The sequence below is a fragment of the Hydra viridissima genome, unplaced genomic scaffold, assembly GCF_058129835.1.
Source record: "Hydra viridissima isolate aposymbiotic clone 2 unplaced genomic scaffold, HvirCarnegie_v1 scaffold_6, whole genome shotgun sequence".
Lineage (NCBI taxonomy): Eukaryota > Metazoa > Cnidaria > Hydrozoa > Anthoathecata > Hydridae > Hydra > Hydra viridissima.
The window spans coordinates 16415155-16437142 of NW_028324305.1; the positions used below are offsets into that span (position 1 = coordinate 16415155).

General features: G+C 29.7%; 1 protein-coding gene, 1 long non-coding RNA gene and 1 pseudogene across 6 annotated transcripts in view; 1 reads left to right on the forward strand and 2 right to left on the reverse strand.

The window, feature by feature from the left end:
* The window catches only part of LOC145189935 (protocadherin Fat 4-like), a 36304-nt gene that overhangs the window by 4443 nt on the left and 9873 nt on the right, over nucleotides 1-21988 (forward strand). For 3 of the 4 annotated variants that reach the window (XM_090090528.1, XM_090090526.1, XM_090090527.1), the window contains exons 3-20: nucleotides 10872-10927; nucleotides 11308-11435; nucleotides 11634-11682; nucleotides 12117-12400; nucleotides 12550-12669; nucleotides 12983-13136; nucleotides 13595-13779; nucleotides 14340-14533; nucleotides 14690-14798; nucleotides 14933-15082; nucleotides 15214-15633; nucleotides 16325-17656; nucleotides 17781-17927; nucleotides 18136-18522; nucleotides 18628-19575; nucleotides 19728-19890; nucleotides 20364-20588; nucleotides 20795-21399. In XM_090090528.1, the coding sequence (XP_089946654.1) occupies nucleotides 10872-10927; nucleotides 11308-11435; nucleotides 11634-11682; nucleotides 12117-12400; nucleotides 12550-12669; nucleotides 12983-13136; nucleotides 13595-13779; nucleotides 14340-14533; nucleotides 14690-14798; nucleotides 14933-15082; nucleotides 15214-15633; nucleotides 16325-17656; nucleotides 17781-17927; nucleotides 18136-18522; nucleotides 18628-19575; nucleotides 19728-19890; nucleotides 20364-20588; nucleotides 20795-21399 (5656 nt within the window). Of the gene's footprint in view, nucleotides 1-9075; nucleotides 9502-10871; nucleotides 10928-11307; nucleotides 11436-11633; nucleotides 11683-12116; nucleotides 12401-12549; nucleotides 12670-12982; nucleotides 13137-13594; nucleotides 13780-14339; nucleotides 14534-14689; nucleotides 14799-14932; nucleotides 15083-15213; nucleotides 15634-16324; nucleotides 17657-17780; nucleotides 17928-18135; nucleotides 18523-18627; nucleotides 19576-19727; nucleotides 19891-20363; nucleotides 20589-20794; nucleotides 21400-21988 lie in introns of those variants that run through there. The other variant, XM_090090529.1, reaches the window with a different exon arrangement.
* On the reverse strand, nucleotides 99-20911 carry LOC149887275 (uncharacterized). The gene is made up of 4 exons (XR_016453373.1): nucleotides 20787-20911; nucleotides 7805-7893; nucleotides 436-487; nucleotides 99-228 (listed from the first exon to the last, which is right to left on the reverse strand). It is a non-coding gene; the product is annotated as an uncharacterized LOC149887275 (long non-coding RNA).
* LOC149887276 (zinc finger MYM-type protein 1-like) lies at nucleotides 5132-6696 on the reverse strand (annotated as a pseudogene). Its single transcript, XR_016453371.1, has 2 exons — nucleotides 6023-6696; nucleotides 5132-5934 (listed from the first exon to the last, which is right to left on the reverse strand). The product of XR_016453371.1 is annotated as a zinc finger MYM-type protein 1-like (transcript).

A 21988-nucleotide genomic window follows, 5' to 3' on the forward strand; every position in this document is an offset into this window, starting at 1 on the left:
CCATGTTAATTTTTTACAGTGTATCTGTGTTTGCAATATATTTAGTTAAATTTTTGCTGTAGATTAAAATACAATTTGAATTTTCTGCTATGACAATTCTTTAATTCATCATCGTAAGGTATCTACAATCACAACGAATTTTGGGCAGAAATGTCAAATACAGTCTCTCAATAACCAAAAAAAGTCTTTCAATAACCACAAGTTCTCTATCCAATTTAAAGAGAATACCTAAAATAAAATTAAAGTTTTCAATTAACTTAGCTTTCTTAAGTTTTGTAAATTCTCTAATAAAGTGTATTAATTGCGACTGCCCCGAGAAATCAGATTAAGGTTGTTCGATCGAAATTCATTGCAGAGATCAATCTTTTTTTGATCCCCATATCTGATTTTAGTGCACTTATCTGAACTTATCTAAAAAACAAAAGTATGGCTCACCAATATCCTCTACTCTAGCATCATCATCCCATTCCCAACATCCCAAGTTCCACTTAAATAAGCAAAAAAGAAGAGCTTAAAAAATTCTTTTTTTTTCGAGATAATGAGAAGGATAAGAATATACTTAAAGGGTATTTTTCAGTTCATTCTTACATATTTATAAAAGAAATTTTAACTTTATTATTTGTGATTATTAAAAAACACTTTTGAAGAGAATACAATGTCAAAATGTCAAGTACATTAGGAAGATGAAGAAGATGAAATAATATTAATGCTAAAAGGTTTTGTTCTGTATTCCTTTTTCTTATTGTTTGTTACCATTTTAATTAAATCTTTACCTGTTATGAGTATGTTTCATTTTTCTACTGAGTTTTATCAAATATTTTAAGTAAGTTTACGTTTTAAATTCAGTTAATGGAGATTATCAACTTTTTCATAATTTTGTAGAGCTGTTCAATTTGCTACCCTTTCAATTCCAAAGAATTTTGGAGTATTTAAAATATATATACATTTTAAAAGTAAATTTTTTATGTTGGGCTGTACTTTATTAAGAATAATATTAATAGGACTCATAAGTTACTTCCTGGATTTTAAAATATTTATAGAAAATTTAAATAACTTATGACTTGCTTCAGTAGCTTTATTCTTACTAATACAAATTAATTACCACCTCTCAGCTAGAGAAAATTAAGTTATTGACCTAATCATAGAAATTTTTTTAGCATCGTGAACAACAGTGAATTTTATATTAGCACAATAAAACCATACCCAGAACCTTTGTTTTCTCTAATCTATCATTAGAGAACATACATGTTCAACATATGTATATATGTAAGTATATATAAATTAAAGCTATTCAACATGTCTGTATGGTTTAAAACAATCCAGTTGTTTTAAGAAATTATTAACCTTGTTTTGTTAAGTGACCATAGTTTTATCCAACAATCATGGTTTTGAGTGAGAAAAAGCATGACAACACTCACAATCTGCTACAGTTGTCTATTTCTCCTTAATTCCTTTGCCTATGTTCCTAATGATAATGATGGACAGTGCCAGATTAACTATGGTGCAACTAGATAATTTGTGTAAGTCTTACTTTTTTTAGCCCCATTTTGTAGGCTTACTATTTGTTTTTACTATCTATTATTATATTTTGTTAAGTAAATTACTTAATATAATGGTATAAACTGTAAAACTTGTAGCTGATAAACTCCGTTTTATTATTCTTCCCCGATCTTGACAGATACTTTAAATGGACTAAATCACCTTCTTTAATAACCTATTATCTATTAGACATGCACAATCATAAAAAAAATTTTACTCGCTCATTTTGCGTTGATGTAGGTCTAACATATAATAAAGGCTACCACTTATACTAATTCTATTCTTTATGCATATGAAAAGGAAATTGGAGTTTTGACAGCATTAGCTGAAATTAAAAACGTGGGAATCTTAATAAAGTGTGAGGCGGGAAGGAAAAATTCTAAACATTAAAAGATTTTAGACAAGTTAAGAACTGAAGAGCACTTGATGCTACAAAACGTTTCTAATATTTATCAAAGTGTATTTCTGCTAACCTAAGTTATCAAATTTCTTGTTCAAAACTTGTTTTCGGACACTTGTACTGTAAATTAAAAGTTTATAAGGCATATTAATTTCAGGTTACAGATCCTCATAAAAGTTTTAAAGTAAATTTATTTCTTTAATCTTGACTTATAGAGATTCTATGACGCGAAATACCAAACTTACACTGGACACCTGGGAGAGAGGTTATTTCATGATTTAAAATGAACATGGTTTTCACTTACACTGTGTCTGGTTTCTTCTCCTTTAATAAGTAATATTTACCTCCATCATCACAAACACACTTAATCGAAAAGTTCTTTAGATTTGAATTACAAATGCTGCGATCAATTTTTAGTTCACAAAACACCGCCGTAAAGGTTTTTCAAGTGTAAAAACTTAAAAATACATTTTATTTAAGCGTCAACATTTATTTACGTATTTTAACGAGAAAAGAAGTTAGGATTATACGTTGCAGCAGAATAAAGTCGAGTTTAGGTTTGTACTTGACAAAAGATGTTTAACTTTTACCCATTAATATAATATTTGGTTGGAAAAAAACTCCTATCGCATTTTCATGAAATAGTTTAATTCATTACAACCCTCTTAATAAACACAATTAATCTACAATATAGTCGCCATTATTATCAAAAACAAAATCTCCATTCATTAGGCAATGAATGGAGAGTTGTTGATAATAATAATAATTTAGCTTGTTATAAAGTTGAATTTAAAATTCCTTTTAATGTATAAGTTAATAGCAGAGTTGTTAGAAATTATTGATAACGTTTTCAAATTTTTATTTGCATAACTCTTTATAACACTAATTTATGAAAGGAGATATATTTTTAAAAATGTCGGCTTCGAGCTGGCAAACATTGTTGAAGCTCTTCTTTGACGTGTGAAATTGCAGGGCACGGAAAAGGTGATAGTTGCTTGGAGCGATTTCTAGAGAAATGGCGGGTGGGACAAGATCTCCTATTCCATCTCTAAAAGCCTCAAATATCCCAGTGGGCATACATCGTCCGCACGACGTCCGTATGACGTCCATAAGTCCGTAAGATGTCCGTAAGACGTCCGTAAAAAATCGTGCAGAAGATACATGCCCACTGGGATAGTCGATTTAACCATACGCGGTCGAGCATTTTCATGCAGAAAATGAATCTTTTAGTGCTGTGGCTGGGTTTGAGTGACTTGCTGACTGAGTCTTTCCAGTAGTTGACATATTGAGATTAAAAAGCTCGAAATGTACAATGCCATGTACATCCTACTGCACTGACAACATGACCTTTTTTTTGTGAGGATCTGTTTTGAGTTCTGATTCTGCCCGTTATTCTTTTTTAAGATTTCTCATTGTCAGTGATTAAGTGATCTAACCGGTCAAAGCGTCGCTTTTTGGAGAGCAAGAATGTGCAGATTTTCAAGCGCATGTTCTTTTCATGTTGTGTCAGACTGTTAAGAACCCAAATTCCCAACAATAAAACCTTTCCTGAATGAAGATATTGCAGCACTGATGTGTGAGAACAGCGAAGTGTGGAGGCTATACAGCGGCTACTTAGTCTTGGATCCTCCTCCACCAGTAGGAGCTGCGTATCGCTTCAGAATCAACTCCCTGAGACTCATTTGCAACGGTGAAAAGTGCGGAAGAACTTTCTAATCCAATATTTCCAAAAAAGAAAAAAAAAATTGACGAGCTCTATAAACATAAAAAACTAGACAGACGCATTGTAAAACTCACGACCAAATATTTTCTTACTGGAATCGTATTGCGTAATTTAGTAGAATAGGTAACAATATTTAAAAAATACTTATAAAAGCTAATTTTAGAAATTCTCCACTGACAAAATTTCCATTGATAAACATTCCATTGATAAGCATTCCATTGATAAGCATTCCATTGATAACATTCTATTGAAAAGCATTCCATTGATAAACATTCCATTGATAAATATTCTTTTGATAAACATTCCATTAAGAACTTTGATAACGTCACTCTGGTTTTAACCGAATAGCTTATTGTTTAATTCGATTAACTGGTAGTGTTGATAAAAAAACGGCTGCAACTTTAAAGTTGCAATTCTTATCGAAAAAAGTCCAAACGTTGTGACTTGCGGATTGATCAAGAGAAACTGCATATCGCTAGTTTAATGTAGCAAACTAGAAAAGTGTACCAGAATCGAGTAGTAAAAACAAACTATTGAATTTCAAACTGAAGCGTAAAACTTAGTTAATAAGTCACAGTTTGAAAATATGGGGACCTGGTATTTACTAAAACCCTTTAAAAAACCTGTGGAGTGGGTGGGTGGGGGTGGGGTGATAATACATGCTGATAGGAGTTGATTGCAAGTAATTTTGAACTTCTACGTCAACGTCGGCGAGACTTTTTTAAGTAATAAGCTTTTCACTTATTTCACTATTTTGACCACTGAAAGGTATTGTTTTTTTTTTTTTGCTTTTTGATAGGCTAAAACAAATTTTTTTGTTTCTCTGCCGCACTTGTTTAGAGTTGTTTACCAAACTAACGCTTGTACAAATTTTGAGTATGTTAGTATTTGTGTTGAATGAGGATGGCTTGCAAAAAGTTATGTTAATTTGAGCCAACCTCTACCCCTAACTGACCCCTTACTAGAAGTCTCCTAAATATTTTTGGGTTATATTAAACTAGATAAAAGTTCATCGACAGGTTTCAAATTTCATCAAAAAATATTTTCTCGTTTAAAAGTTACTACTATTTTAAGTTATTTAAAAATATAGAAAGAAATGGGGTGGGGTGGGGTGGGAGAACATTAGGCTTTACATAATCATAAACATACAGAAAAGCATGACACACTTAAAATTTGAGCATGCCCCATGCCTCTTCGCAATCTATCTTGAATAACAGAATTCCTATATTACGTGTTTCTCCTCAGATCCCCAATTAAAAAACTTAAAACTACCTAAAAATAATTCACCAAGTTATTTTAGATATTATTTATTTGTTGCTTTTGTTGCCATGAACGAAGAAATAGGGATAATTTCTTAGAATGAATAAACCTTTAATGCTTACATATATAAAGTAATATATGTTATACACATCATAGGCGTAGAGTTTTAGTTTTCCCGGGTGGGGCATAAACTATTTTGTACTATTTTGTAGAAGTCTATAATAAGAAATTAAAAGTTTTTTCAATGGGCATAAAAATGTAATTTATTTTCTCAAGCAAAATGTGTTCATGCGTATGGAGGCATGCATTATAAACTCATCGATCAAATGATCAAGATCAAGAGTGTAGGCAATATCGCGATGGCAATTTAAAATAGCGAGATGATTCAATCGCTTCTGAGACATTGTAGAACGCAAATAATTCTTTAGCCTATGAAGACAAGAAAAAGAGCGCTCACACGTACATGAGGTGACAGGCATACATAGTAAAATTTTTACCATTTTCATAAACTTGGGAATCAGTGAAATTAGTTGAGAAAAGACACCGTCATAGTCTACAACCTCTTTCAAAACTGATTAAAATTAATTATTTGAATATTCTTGAACTTTGCATGATCCATAAATATGTCGCGATGGAGTTGTAGCCTTCTATAATCTTCAAAGTCATCTTTGTAAAAAGCCTCAACGAATCCAACTTCTAAGCACTGAACAATGAGAAATTTTTCTACATTTGCTAAATGCTCAGTATTCTCAGTCGGTTTGAAACGGGTCGCAAGTCCTGCTATAACACAATCCAGAGATGCATAGAAAAGCTGGCGGTAGTGCTCCTCTGGAGTCGTAGCAAAGTATGGAACTCCACTTCCAGTAAAATTTGATGTAATTTTACGTGGCATCTCTGGTTTGTCAAGTAAACTACATTCTGCTGCTACAACAGCTGCATCCCATTAGACTATGAAGCGAGTATCACCCCGTGTTGATGGTATTTTTTGCTTTGCAAAAATTAAGCTGCATGCCTAAAATAATTTTCAATAAGCTTTTAACATTATAATTTGCTTAAAATAATATATTTAAAAAGACACTATGAAATAAAACAATGTTTACCTTGGAGTGCTGTATTAGCATCCTCGATTAACGTGAAGATCATGCGCAAAATTTCCAATTTGAAAAATGTGTCAAACTTACAAAAAGATTCTAGATAACCCGCTGCTGCTGACTTCTTTTTGGCTGTTTTATCAGAATGATTTTCAAAATCCTCTAACCAGTTAATAATGGCGGAATAGTTACTCTTAATAGATATAATGGACAGTTTTCTAAGGATCCATCGAGTGTGGCAAAATGGCAGCAGTGATGTTCCGCTTTCTACATCCTCTACAATTCGAAATTTGTTGAAACATGCCAATCGTTTTGGAGATCCACGGGTAAATACGATGAATTATTGCACTAAATTCATAATATTTCTGATCTCTGTTTGATTTTCAAAAGAATCTTGTGCTACCAAGTTGAGATTATGAGCGCGGTAGTGCACGTAAAAAGCCCACCCTTCTTTCCCACTCATTAAAGTCTGCAATCCATAGATACTTCCAGACATCTTAGACGATCCGTCAAAACATTGGCCCCGAAAATTTTGAATCAACAGGCTAAATCGACACAAAACTTCCATTAAACAGTTCTTGATGTTTTCGGTTTGCTAAAATCCCATTAAAAGCTCCTCAATTTTAAATTTTTCATTAACACTGCAGATCGAAACTTGTTCTTTCGTGGACATATCCGCTGTTTCATCGGATCAAACTATAGAATTGTGATTCCCTTATACTTTTGCATAGCTCACGAAGCGTTGCATGAGCAAAGTCTTGTAGAATTTCGTTTTCAATATCAGGCGAGAGCCACTTTTGCTTTTCAGGACGGTTCAACCATTTCTTCAGTTCCAGAGAATCGTCTGCTCGTAGTTTGAGTAGCATGCGAAAGTTTCAATTATTTTCAAATTTTCCACGAATAAAAAGGCCTTACGTTCCCTAATACATTTAGAAGGAACATTTATTTATCAAGTAAATAAATTTAATGATTAATAGTTTATCTAAATTTTTCTTAAACGAAATTGAGGAATTACCAAATAAAGAAGTGTTGTAAATATTTTTGATAAAGCCGTACGATTATCCATCATTTCTTTATTTTGGTGATGATTAAGCTGTTGGATAAATGTCGATTCCAGTGTTGCTGAGGCGATCATACTAACAGACGCCCAATGGAGTTCAGATCGCTCGTGAGAACCAAAAATTTGTGACGCTTTCTTCCTATTAGGAAATCCGTTTAAAATAAAAGCTTCGTACAAATCCTTTTCTCTTGAACTACGAGATAAAGGCATTTTCATTTGGGTAGCTTTGATGCAGGTAGAACAAAAAACTTTTTCTTTCAAGCGGTCATGTAAAACCAATTTATGTTTTTCATTCCAGCTTTGTTTGAGTTTTCTTCCCTTTTTTGATGGAAAAGATGACTGTCTTGAACAAAAAGGTCTAGGCTCCTCTGTAAAAGACGGCGACTCAACAACAGCGGTTGAATCAGTTGCATCATCTAACTGAACAAATGATAAACTTTCATGAGTATTATCTTGGAAGTTATTAGCATTTTGAAATTCAGAAAACAATGCAACTGCTTCAATTTGATATTCTTTTTTTGAAAAGTATTCAATAAATTTCTTTATTCTACATTATCGTACAACTTATTACTTAAAAGTCAATATACCATTGAACAACTTAAAAATTTCTTCAAAAACTTACGTTTTTTTAATTCAAATGATTTTTAATTCAAAACTTTTAAATATTTAATACAAATAATACTGCCAAATTTATCAAAAAAAAAAAAATACTAAACGAAAGTTTAACTTACACAACTCTTTAGTTTATGTAGTTCCGTTATTTTGCTTTTTATTACGTTTTTACCGATCTCAAATGAGTCTCATCAGAAGCGTGGAATTACTGAAATTCGAAAAATAATATAAACTTTTGAAAATCACCATAGGTATTTGCGGAAATATTACAATCGTTTTTAAATTGTTATATTTGTTAATGTTTAAGTATATTATGGTTTTTATTTTTTAAATATTTTTTAAAGCTTGGTGAATTTCCCCGGGTGGGGAAAAACCCCAGCGACAAGTTTCCGGATGAGGCTCTAGCCCCCGATCCCCAGCGCGTTCTACGCCTATGATACACATATAACATATACAGTGGTTTTCATAAATTTAGACGCACTCATATTTAAGAATTTAAATTTTTAGTTTTTTAGCGATAAAACAATAATGAAAAAAGATTTCGGTTTAGTTTTTTTTTCTATTTATAAGATAAATACATACAGAATACAAAATTTTAAAAAAATTTACAAAAAAAATACAAATACTAAATAGTAATTAGGTACAACTACATGGTATTAAAAAAGTGAGACAAAAAAAAAATGTTCATAAATTTAGACGCACGATACATTAGGAGGCGTAATTTATGAACCTATCAATATTTTGTGTATCTGCCTTTTGCTTTAATACAACTAAGAACTCTTCTAGGCATAGACTCAAAAAGATTTTTGCACATCGCTTCGGGAACCCTATACCAGGTCTCCTTAAGGATGTTCTTCAGCTGGCCAAGTGTGGAAATTTGAGTTCAAATCAATTGGGTTCAAATTGGGTTCAAATCAGGTGAGTATGGAGGCTACGGTATTGTCTTGATATTATTATCTTTGAACCACTCCTTTGTATAGTATGCAGTATGTGTAGTAGCGCCATCTTGTTGAAGTTTCCATGGTTTATCATTGAGCATAAGCAGGTCAATTGATGGAATTAGGTTGTTTTCCAGTACTATTACGTATATTCTGGAGTTGATTCTCCCGGTGTATGTTTGGCACATACCAACACCTTTGTAATTAAAGCATGACCAGATTCCTATCAAGCCTTCTCCACTTTGTACAGTCGGTCTAATGTATCTGGCGTAATACTTTTTGTGAGCCATTCTTTTGACTGTTATGATAGATTTGCAATTGATAAGCTCAAAGTTACTCTCATCACTCCATATAATGTTTTTCCATTGTTCTATTGTCCAATACCTTCTTCTTTCACGACACGATTTTAGTCTCCTTTGTTTGTCATATGGACGCTAGAGCGGTTTCTTCAAAGCAGAGTAGACTCTAATCTTGTATTTAATAAGTATTCGGCGGACTGTGCTTTTAGAAATAGATGTATTTCGCGTTGTATTGAGTTCTGTGTTCAATTATTTGTAACTAATTCTTGGATTAGCTCTGACAACTCTTAAAAGGGCACTATCGTCCTTTCTGGTGGTTGACAAGGGTCTACCTAGCCTCGTTTTCTCGCTGGCACCACCAGTGTGAAGAAAGTTTTGCTTCGTTGTCCAAACGCATTTCTCAGAATTTCCTATTAACCTAGCAATTTCTCTATTACTTTTGGTTCCTTCTTTGATGTGAGCAATTATTTGCCACCTTTCAGCTTGAGTGATACGTCTTTTGCCCATTTTTCGCATCTTTTTAGTGCAAAACTAACTTAACTCTTGTTTCTTTATCAAATTATGATTAACTATTTCCAGGTAAGTTATATCTATATAAGGTTTTTTGACAAAATCAATTAATTTACGCCTATTAATGAGAAATATGGGAAAAAAACTACTAATTAACTATTAACTAACAAGATATAAGACTTTTTTGATTGTGCGTCTAAATTTATGAATAAAATAAAATCAAGCTTATCTATTAACTTTTTTGTGTTAATTGGTATAGAATGAGTAATAAACATCCTGTAAAAAAAATTAAGGTACTCTTTAATAGAGTTTCACTTCCTCTACTAATTTATATATGAAACTTAGCAGTAGCACTTTTATTTTATTTTTACTCTAAGCATTTTCTTACATATATGTAAAAAAAATGAGTGCGTCTAAATTTATGAAAACCACTGTATTACTTTATATAATACTATGTAATGTAACTTTTATAAAATATACTACGGATCATAACATATTACTCTGAGTTTATTAAAAAGCTATTGATCACATCAGCATTAACTGTCTTGTGATTTATTGCTTCAAAATTGAAATTACTAAAAATTATTAAAAAGTTTTTCTCCGGGAGCTTGTCAGCTTGTTAAAATTCTTTACTTAAACCAGGCCCTAATCAATTTGTTTTAGAATAGATAAGCCACAGTTTCTACAGTTTCAACTGTAAAATTGGCCATGATAAGCAAGATAAAGAGAAAATTTCTTTACTTACTAGTTGCTTAATGGGAAACCAACAATGGATATTTTTTCTTTTTAACTACACATAATGAAGTGGAAATTATAAAAGCTATTAATGTCATGAATAATTCTTCTAAAAGAAGTTATTAAACTGGCAAATGAGTTAGTTAGGTCAATGCAAAGTGTCAAATATTTTTAAAATATTATTCAAGTTTTAGGAAATCACCAAAAAACTCAGACTTAAAAGTAAAATCAACGTAACTAAAGAAGCTAAGTTGACATTTTGCAGTTTGATTTGAAACAAGCCGAACTTATTCTAAGTTTGTTTGACTCATCAGTTATTTTCAAAAAATTATGATATTCTATGACTTAACAAGGAAAGGGAGTGAAAGGAACTGAAACTTTTACTTTACATTTGAAATTATTTTTTTCTATTTAATATTTTGATTTGAAAATTAGCGAATTCCTTCATATTGACATTTTAAAATCTTAAACCACCCCTTTAAGGAAATTTCAAGTTATGTCCCCAGTGACATTGATTAGTTATTCTAACATGGCTTTTAACTATAAGTTTTAATGATGCTGAGGGACTCTTAAATGTCTAACCCATTTATTATTGCATCAAATCAAATAGATACATAGTAGTAACCCTGACAGCTCAAAGATAAGTATTTTTAACCTAAACTGATGTACATAACATAAATTAGTTATAATTTAAATTTTTTTAGCTGTTGCCCTGTGAACTGTGAATACGATACCTGGTCAAACTGGGGGAACTGCTTTGGTATAATTCCTTTGTTAATTTATATCATCATGTGTAATGGTTTGTAAGATTTTTTAAACTCTATTACAGTACCATTTAGCAGATTTTGCTAATTTTGACTTATCTTTATTAGTAGTTACATAAGTTACCTTAGAACAATATTTCATTGATTTTTTTTTTTCAAAAAGCACTTTAAAAAGGATTTTTAATTTACCAGTTACAAATTCTTTAGAAGTAGAATTATAAAAACAGCATTTATAAATAACTCATTAATGATGGAGATTCAATTCTAAATGTGTTATTTTAAAATGAGTGTTGATAGATGCTTTGTCTTTCACTTAAAAGTCTTAACTACTATGGTAACTTATAATACACTTTTAAAAATTACTTTTAATTTTTAGGAGATTGTAATCCTAAGAAAGGAAGTCAAACCAGGTCTCGAAAAGTGAAAGTAAAAGGGAGTTGTTCAGAACGCTGTGATAAAACTTCTGAAACCCAGTCATGTACTGTTACACCTGTTTCATGCAAGGTAATTTGTATTCAGATATCACTTACATTAATAAAAGTATGAATGAATTTATCTTTGAATTAAAATATATATACTGGAACCTTTTTAAAGTTTTTAAAAAAATATATTTTAAAATAAAAATTAAAAAAAATATGAAAAAATTGTAAATATTTTCTTTTTGTTTCGTTTTTTATATTTTTGCCTATTTTGTAATTCTAGTATGGGGAATGGGGGAACTGGTCAGCTTGCTCAAACGAATGTGGACCTGGTAGGAGTAAAAAAAAATTTGTTTTTAATGCTGCAATTTAATACTCATTTTTCACGATTTTGAGTATTTCGCATTATTTCTACTTCAATTAAATCAGATAATCCTGGTAATGGCCATTATATGTTCCCAATTTTTCAAATAAATAAGAATTGAGAAAGGTATCATCATCAAAAATCATGAATAAGAAAATATATATCGATGATGTATATACTCCAAGATCACCTACAATCATAATTGATAAGAAAGAAAATTTGTTGCAGCTATAAGATGTTTTAAAACTACAAGCTTTTTTTCTTCATGATACAAGATAGCTGATGATTGAAAATTAAGTTTTTTATTTAGCTCCATATGACTAGTCTAGTAACAGATGCAGGAAATTTAAAATATTTATTATCAAGCTGTTATTTCACACCTGGTAACATTTTTCCAACTAGGGCTTAAAATGATAACACGGCGTATTCAAATTCAAAGCCAGTGTTCAAATAATCGATGTTTACAAAGTGAACTACAAATTACTGAGCAGTGTAATTCATACAAAAATATTGATTGCAGCTTAACTGAATGGTCTTCTTGGTCCTCCTGTTCAACAGGGTGTGGTGTTGGTTTCACGCAAAGATATAGATCAATTCTTCAACCACCAAAATGTAATGGTAATCCTTGTGGTGTCTTGTTTGAAAACAAAACATGTACCAGTTTTGCCAGCAGCAAAAAATGTTTAGTAAGCATTATTCTCTTAGAAACTGATATAATAAAGGATTACTATTTAATTAAAGGATAAAAATAGGAAGTTGTTCATAAGATTTAAAGTATGCCATTTGTATTGTAATATTTATTGTAAAGATGAAAATATTAATTGACTTCTTTTAGGTTGGAGAATGGAGCAGCTGGGGACAATGCCAATCAGATTGTTCATTTGGTGTCAAAAAAAGAATTAGATATATAGTTTCTCAACCTGTTTGTTTGGGCGAAAGGTGTCCCAAATTGGAGGTAATGTAAAAAGAAACTAGAATATCATATATAAACATAAACAATGCAAAAGTATTTTGCATTGTTGTACAATAGTTTAGTAGAATGTTCTGAAGTATTAATGGCTTTACTACACCGGAAATACTCCCTGCTAAACTATGTGTGATTAAGACATTAAAAAGTTTAACTTAGTGAATTGAGAGTTGAATTGCATTTAATATCTTATTGCCTCTATAATACTCTTTTTCAATCTTTATATTATAGAAAATTGGACACTTTATCTTTTTACCTGTGTATAAACTTTATCATTTTTCAAGTTTGTTTTATGTTTTAGGAAATAAGTTCATGTGGTGAACCTAATAAAGGGTGCAACCATTTATGCACTGCTGGAAAATGCTCTTGCTTCCCTGGTTTTGAAATTGAAAATAAAACAAAATGTATTCCAAAAGATTGTGGTCTACCTCTTTTAGATTCGTGCCAGGCCAAAGGTATATATGCATATATGTCAAAAGTATATATGTTCAGTAATATGAAAAACTCATAAATGTCCATAACTTGTGTCTAAAGCAATTTAACAAGAAATAAATTTTCATATGTTTCATATAAAAATATCCCTTTTTTTTTGAGTTACTTACATGTAAAACTTAATTTAAACTTTAAACTGATAAAATATGCTGATTGTGGCTCAGGAAATTAATAAGCTTATTGCAAAGTTTAGAATTAGAATTAATAGCTGAACAAAATACTTGCTAGATTATGTTTAAATATTAAATGCTTATGTAAAACATTGAACATAAAAGTTATTCATTATAAAAGTAATATATTATAACAATCATTCATTATTAAAAAAAAAATTTCTTTCACCAATACACATAGTGAGAAATTTTAAATTTTGCTATTTTAACTAAAGGCAATATTTTATCTTTTTCTCTGTAACTTTTTTTAGATCATTCATGTTGGAATCCATCAGTAATTTGTCCGAAGAATAACACATTTTACCCAGCATCCTGTACTTTGGAATGTCCTCTTGCCTTTGAACTGCATGGAGAGAAAACAATATATTGTCAGGAGTCCGGTAAATGGACACCCATTCAAAGTATTTGTAAAAGTGTAAATAAAGCACCATCTCAGGTAGTAAAAGTGTGCAATAGAATAAATTGTTTATTAATTGCAATATTATTTTTGAAATTCATTTGAAAATTTTAGCATTAAAGGATGGTTCGCAAAATTCAAGCAATTCTCAAGTCAAATTCTTGACTCTTGAGCTTAATTTGAGAAATTTTTTCAAGATCTGTTATAAGGATAAGATATAATATTATCTTATTCTTATAACAGATCTTGAAAAGAATTCTTACTGTAAATAGTTAGAATATTTTTTTCCAATTGATAAATTTTTGAATACAATCAAATTATACTAGCTTTCAAAATTTTTTTTGTTAAAAAATCACCAATGAAATAGGTTTTTGAATTATGATTATGATTCAATTAAATTAAATCATAAAAAATATCAATAAAACTAATAACAATCAAAAATTATTATTAATATTATTGATATTTTTTTTATTTATCTCATTTATCTAATTAACCTTTTTGAGTATGTAAAGGTTTATTTTAAAACTTTTATTTTGATATATGGATTCGTTGTTACTTAATTAGAAATACTTATTCTTACTTTAAAAATAATTTTTTAGTTGATACTATCAAATGATCACTTTGTAGAAAATCTTCCATCTAGTTCTGTTATCGGAAAATTCTATACAGTAGATGCAAACAAAAAGGATACTCACACCTACAAACTTGCAAATGATGGTTATGGCTATTTCACAGTTGTTAATGATCAGCTTATAACTTTAAAACCTTTTGATTTTGAAGATGAAAATAAAAGGTTTGAAACTAATTGCTTCTTTTGACTTCATAGTTATTATTAGTAATGTTTGCAGAAAATGTTTTGTTTTTTTAAAATATTTTTTGTTATCATCTATGTTCTGTCTTACTTTATATCTTATATCAGTAATTTTTTTTTATTCTCCTCTATTTAAAGATTTAAAATAAATATCAAAAGCACAGATTCAGGATATCCTCCACTGAGCATCGAAGAAACTTTTTATGTTTCATTAAGAGATGTAAATGAAAATCCCACTGATATCTTGGTAAGTTTGTTTGTTTTTCAGGTAATTTTTGATAATTTTTATGAGTAGAATTGTTTTTAATTTCATTTTTTTTTTTTTTTTGTTAAAAGTTTAAGAATTTTTGCAATTACTTTATGAAAAATTTATATCTGCAGTTATCCGGCAATAGCATAAAAGAAAATAGCAAAGAGGATGTTTTGGTTGGGACTCTGACTGCAGTTGATGTTGATGCAAACCAACTTTTTTTGTTTCGGTTGATTGATTCTTCTGATGGCTTATTTGTTATTGAAAATAATGAGATAAAGGTAATGACTTTAAACAGTCTAAATGTTTAAAATTAAAAAAGAAAAATAAACTCAAGTAAAAATGAAAGCTCAAGTAAAAGAATAACTTTTTTTTAGAATTCTGTTTCTAATGCTGTCTGTTTTTTGTTTAGACTTCTTTAAGAAATGCAAAATGTACTTCACCTTTGTATCCAGCAGATTTTTGCTTGTTAAATTTTGAATCTAAAAAGGTCCACAATGTAACTATTGAGGTTGTGGATAATGGTGTTCCATCTTTATCCTTTGTTAAAAGCTTTAGCATTTATTTACTTGATGTCAATGATCCTCCATACAATTTTCAACTTTCCAGCAACTCAGTCAAGGAGAATAGTGCCATAAATACTTTTATTGGCCAATTTTCTGCACAAGATGAAGAAAATCAAACGTTAAGTTTTGTACTGCTCGATGATGATAATTCAAGTTTCACTCTTAGTTCAGGAAAGCTGTACAAATCCAAATCATCTAATTATGAAACTACAAAAATGCATCGTGTGCTTGTTCAAGTTTCTGATGATGGCCATCCTGTCAAATCAGTAAGCGTTTTTTCAAAAATGCTTTGTGAAAATGTTCTTGTTACCATTTAAGATCTTTTGTGTAATTCAAAACGCTTTGCTATGATATAAAGATTGGCCAATATATGAGGATAATACTTTTCTATGCTAATTTTAGTTATTTATGTTAAGTTATTTTTAAAAACAAAATAGAGAGAAGAATTTTCAGGATTAATTTGTTTCAAAGCTTATACAAGTTTGGCTTTAACAAATAGTTTTCTATTACTTTTATTAGAATTTATTTTGTGAGGCATATTTTGCAGGGCTCAAATTAAGAGATCTTGAATATAAAAATTTCTATAGTCATGTATTTTCTTTCAAAATGCAATTTCTAAATATTTGGAAAAAAATAATGTTGTTTACTGTTTTTAATAATGTTTGTAAACCAATTGAAATCTTTTATACCTATATATATGAATATATATATATTTCGGAACTTTGGTTTGAGATGGTCCACATGGATTAAACTTAAAAATAGTAGAAAGTGTTGTATTAATTTTACATAAGATTGTTTCAAAGAATGTTTTTCAATATATATTATTTACCTATATATTATATATGTGTAATTAATGTTGAGACCCAGCTCAAAAACTTTTTATTATGCGTTTTTGTGCTTTGGTTTTGGATTTCTAGCATAATCAGCAAGTTATAAAGTTAAATATTTTTTGTTCAGCTTGCCAAATGGTTTATAATCAATGTTGAAGATGAAAACGAGCCTCCTATTGTTGTTATATTTTCACTGAATTTCCAAGTGACTCTTCATAACAAAACAGAAATTAGAGTTTTAGAAAACATGACTACAACTAACTACAACATTGGCAAGTTTGTTGTTTATGATGCAGACCATATTGAGGTTATTGAGGCTGAACTCCTTGATACTTTTAATGGGACATTCAGTTTGCCTAATGCAACTCACTTCTCCTGTGTGAACAGCACTGACTTTGGAGCTCAATCAAAGTGTGATATTGATATATATCTCAATAAAAATCTAGATTTTGAAGCAAGATCAAGTTATTCAGTTGATATAAAAATATTGGATCGTAACTATAGCATTCAGTATTCTTTCAAAGTTAGCGTTATGGATTGCAATGATGCTCCAACGAGCATTTTAATCAATGGTGTTAGAACAGCATCAATCTACGAAAACTCTTTAGGTGCAACGGTAGGTTTGTTAACAACTGTTGATCCAGATTCAGAGCAGCAGCACAGGTATGAACTGCAAGATAACTTTAACTACTTTGAAATCAATGATAATGTATTAAAGCTTAAGAAAAACATTTCAGCTGATTATGAAAATCAATCATATTTTATAATTACTATTAAATCATTTGATAATGGCATTCCATCACAATGGGTAGTAGACAAGATAATAGTGAACATTTTGGATAGCAATGATCCTCCAACAAACATAACTCTTTCTTCATTTAAAATCGATGAAAATGTAAAACCTGATACAAAGTTTGCTGAAATAATTATTTTTGACGAAGATACAAAAACACCTGATTCAACATCTCACCCGTGTTCTCTGTTGAACAGCACTTTTTTTAGAATACTGGACAACGTTCTTTATGTGTCGATGGCTGCAGATTTTGAGCAAGACAGTAGTATTCTTGTGATTTTACTCTGCCAAGATCAGTTTGTTAATGTGGAGTATACATTTGTGATAACTGTTAACGATATCAACGAAGCACCAACTGCAATTATGCTATCAACACAAGAGTATGCTGAAAACATTTCCCCTCCTCAGGTGATAGCTGCTCTTATAACTATTGATCCTGATAGTTCTTTGGATCGCAATCAGCAATCATTTACATATAAAGTTCTTACAAACCAAGATCAGATTACTGTTAAAGGATCCAATTTAATTGCACTGCAAGCCTTTAATTTTGAAGTATTGCCTTTCATCACTTTTAAAATACAAGTTTTTGACTCTGGAAATCTGACTCTAACTGAGATAAAGACAATCAAAATACTCGATCAAAATGATCCTCCTTCTGATATACTGGTAATATTTCTTACTTAAAATAGTTTTTAAAAACTTTCTTGATTTTAAAGTTGGTTTCTTTTTTTAAAAAAAAAGTTTCATTTTTTATTTTTCTACTTTAAATGTTTTTTGTGTGTTTGTGAAGATTTCAAACAATAGATTGGAAGAAAACACTTTAGATGGCACTGTGGGAATCTTGATAGCCTTAGATGAAGACAAAGGTCAAAAATATTTCTGTCATGAGATCAATAGCTTTCAAAGTTCCTTTTTTGTCAACTCAAATATATTGATGGTAATTACTCATCTATTCAGCTTTTTTTTCATTTACTTATAAAATTTAATAGAACTAAAGCAGTTTATTTAGCAAGATCTGTTAAAGGTTTTTTATGCTGTTTTGAGTTTCTTAAGTGTTTTAATTTGTTTGAAACACTTTAGAATCTCAAATATATGTTGATACCTAAAACCTAAATAAAAACTAATTGTTTTTATTCTAATAACAGGTAAAGGAAAAAGAAACGCAAAAGGTTTTCAATGCTGAAAAAAATCCAGTCTTGGTGATACCTATTATTTGTACTGATAATGGAAGTCCTCAATATAGTATTAATAAAAGCTTGAGTATTTATGTGGCAGATGTAAATGATCCACCATACAACTTGACTTTGTCTAGTGATAGTACTAATGAAATGGATCCTATTGGTACAATCATTGGAAGATTTAATGCTAATGATGAAGATGTGGGTCAAAATTTATCCTATTCTTTAGTTGGCGGTGACAGCCAGTATTTTTTAATTGAAAGACAAAACTTAGTAAAGTTTGCTCATTTTAAGCATGAGGGTGTTTACAGAATTGTTGTGGAAGCTTTAGATAATGGTTCTCCACAATTAAAGGTTAAATATTCTAAAAAGCTTTTTTTTTACTTTTACCAAATAATAATTAAAGCATTATTTGTAATAGGTTATATATTATAAAAACGTAATAGAATTTTTTTAAAGGTTTCTTCAGATTTTCTGGTTAAAGTAGTCAGCAAAAATAAAAATACAATAAATACAATTATAAGAAGTGATGGCGGAGAATTTTCAGAAAATAATCCCAAAGTACCTGAGCATTCTAATATCAATGATACTGTTGGAACAATTATAGCATACAGCACAGATAGTGACTCGTTAATAAATTTTACTTTAATGGATAATGCAAGCGGTTATTTTAGACTTAATGATTTTAACCCAAATTGTTCAATTAGAGCCTCAGATCCTAATTTTATTGAGTGCAAATTAACCCTGCTTGTGAATAAAAAGCTCAACTATGAAGAGCAGGATAAACACTCAATTACTGTGCACTCACAAAATGGAAAAGGATCATCTTATATTGCTACATTTGTTATCTCTGTCATAGATCAAAATGATATGCCAACCAACATATTTCTAAATGGCCAATATGAAGCAATGTGCGACGAAAATATTGTGGGAGCGTATATTGCAGATATTACTACAGAAGATGAGGATAAAGATCAACTTTATGAGTATGCAATAGTTGAGACATATGCAGAGAAGATATTTGAAATTTATAATAATAAACTTTTTTTAAAGAAAAACTTGTCTTTGGACTTTGAAATAAAGTCATTCTTAAATTTTTCAATCAAATCAACAGACAATGGTAATCCAAAAAGCTTTGTTATTCAAAATGTTACAGTTGCAGTTCAAGATGTGAATGAGGTACCAACTTCTATAAGTTTAACAAACAATTGGGTAGTAGAAAATTCAGCTCCATTGACATTTATTGCATCTGTAAACGTTAGGGATCCTGATAATTTAAAGTTTGTTAAGCAGACTCATTTTTGCTGGGTTACAGAATCTTCATTAATGTTCAGAATTAATCAAAACATTGGAAACAGTCTTACAAATGATCTTATTCTCTTAAAAAATGGATTGCATTATGAAATAGTTAGTGGAATTAGTATAACCTTTTTTTAGTGTTTGTATTTAATTTATAAATTATTTATTGGATAACAATTTCTAACATCCAGTTTACTTTTCTATTAACATAATTCCTGTAATATTTAATAATATGTTTCAATTTTCAAAATATATTTCAGGTCAAATCCATCTCAGTTTCTATTCATTGTGAAGACTCTGGAATTCCTTCACAAACTTATCAAGAAAGATTCACCCTAAATGTAACTGATGTAAATGAACCTCCAAATGAGATTCAACTTAGTTCTAACTCAATTGCAGAAAATACTGAACCTTTAATTTTTGGTTAGCTTACAAATATTTTTACATTTGATATACTAAAATCATGGTAGAGAAAAAATTTTATTAAAAAAACATAATAATAGTTAAATATGATAATAGTTATATACAGTAATAATAATATTTAATAATAATATATAATAATACTAATATATATAATAATAATAATAGTATAATAATAGTTAAATAGATAATTAGGAGTTAATTTTACCTCCTTTAAAATTTCTGTGTTTTCATTTTGATTTTTTTATCTAACTTTTGGTTTTAAGTCAACTTCTTAAAAACAGTTATGCATAGTTTTATAAATCTGATCAAATCTTTTACTTATAATTATGAAAAAATAGACTCAAAATAGACTGTTTTTCCGATTTTTATTAAACTTCAGTAAAAGGTTTCAGCAAACCAATAAAGTATGTCAATTTTCTACTTTTTACAATTAAGATTTTGATAAAAACTGAATGTTTTTTTTTTAAACTTAGCGACCTTTTCAACAAAGGATCCAGATAATTTTGGAAATTTGCAACAGTATTTCAACTATACATTGTTAAATGCAACTGTTCCATTTGAAATACTTGGTAATAAGTTAAAAGCAGTATCCCAGCTTGACTATGAAACTCAATCTGAATGGTTAATATTTGTCCAATCAACAGATAGTGGAGTGCCTCCAATGTCTTTAGTACAATCCTTCAAAATTTTTATAATAGGTATGTGTTTAAAATTGTAAAGCTACGTAATATTTTACTTTAATTCATGATTAGAAGACATATTGGGTTACAGATACTTAGATGTTTTAAGTTGTTGCACTTGTTTATTGATTAATTGGCTAGATACTTTTTTGTGTGTATTCTTCACTTTAAAATGAGAGAAATAAACCAAAAAACAATAAAAACCTTTTTACTTACCTTTGTAGATATAAATGAAGCACCTAATGATATATTGTTATCAGACAATACTGTTTCAGAAAATAGCAAGAAGGGAACTATTGTTGCTCTTCTGACGGCTATTGATGTTGATTGTTTAAAATCTGGAGATAAACAACAGCACACCTATATTCTATTGGAAAATCCTGGAAGTGTTTTTAGAATTGTTGGAAACAAATTACAAGTTAATGAGGACTATGGCCAATGCTCTAAAAGTCAAAGTTGCATACTAAATTTTGAAAGAAACTCTGTTCTTAACATTAAGATCAGAGTTGTTGATGATGGTAAACCAGTTAAATATTATGACAAATCTTTTCTTATTCATGTGGCAGATATAAATGAATCACCATGGAATTTAACTCTATCCTCAGTTTATTTGCAAAAAAACTCACCTCGTGGTTCCATTATTTGCAAAATTTCTGTGATTGATGAAGATCAAAATCAAACAATAAAGTTTGATTTAATTGATAACAGTGGGATATTTAGCATAGATTCTGACTCTAATCTGGTATTAAATGAAACTCTTAGTTTTGAATCACCAAAAGTCTTTACAATTAAAATTAATGCTTCAGACAATGGCAAACCTTCTTTATCGGTATGAATTGATTTCACTTTCTTTTGGAGTATTGCGTTTTGGTTTAATATGCTTTTTTTTTAAGGATAAAATGAGGTTGGGAAGGATGGGGTAGAGGCTAGGGATGGTGGGGTTCAGAGATATCTGACAAATTTAACATCAGAATAAATTAACCCTTGTTTTCCAAATGCAACTAAAGTTTAACTTTTTCTTAAATGCATTAATTTTTCTATTTTTATTTTTGAATGCAAATCTTTAATTGAGTCTTGTGTTATTTTTTAATTGAGTTTTGTGTAAGTAACAGAAAAATTTTAAGTAAATCAAAAAAAGAGTAAAAGTTTATAATATGAAGGTTTTTTTTTTTTGTCATAATTAAATTGATTTTTTTTTACTGGCATAAGCAAAAAAGTACTTTTACTTGCAATATTACTGTAGATAAATTCTTAAAATGTCATTGCATAATGAACAGGGGTCCAATTGAATGGGCTTTAATCCATAATTCAATACATCTCAATAATTTAATGTTTGCAGAAGCTTTGACTTAATTCTTTCTTACTGATAGTTATGTAGTAGCCCAGTTTTTCTGCTGGAAAATCAAGATTTTTAAGGT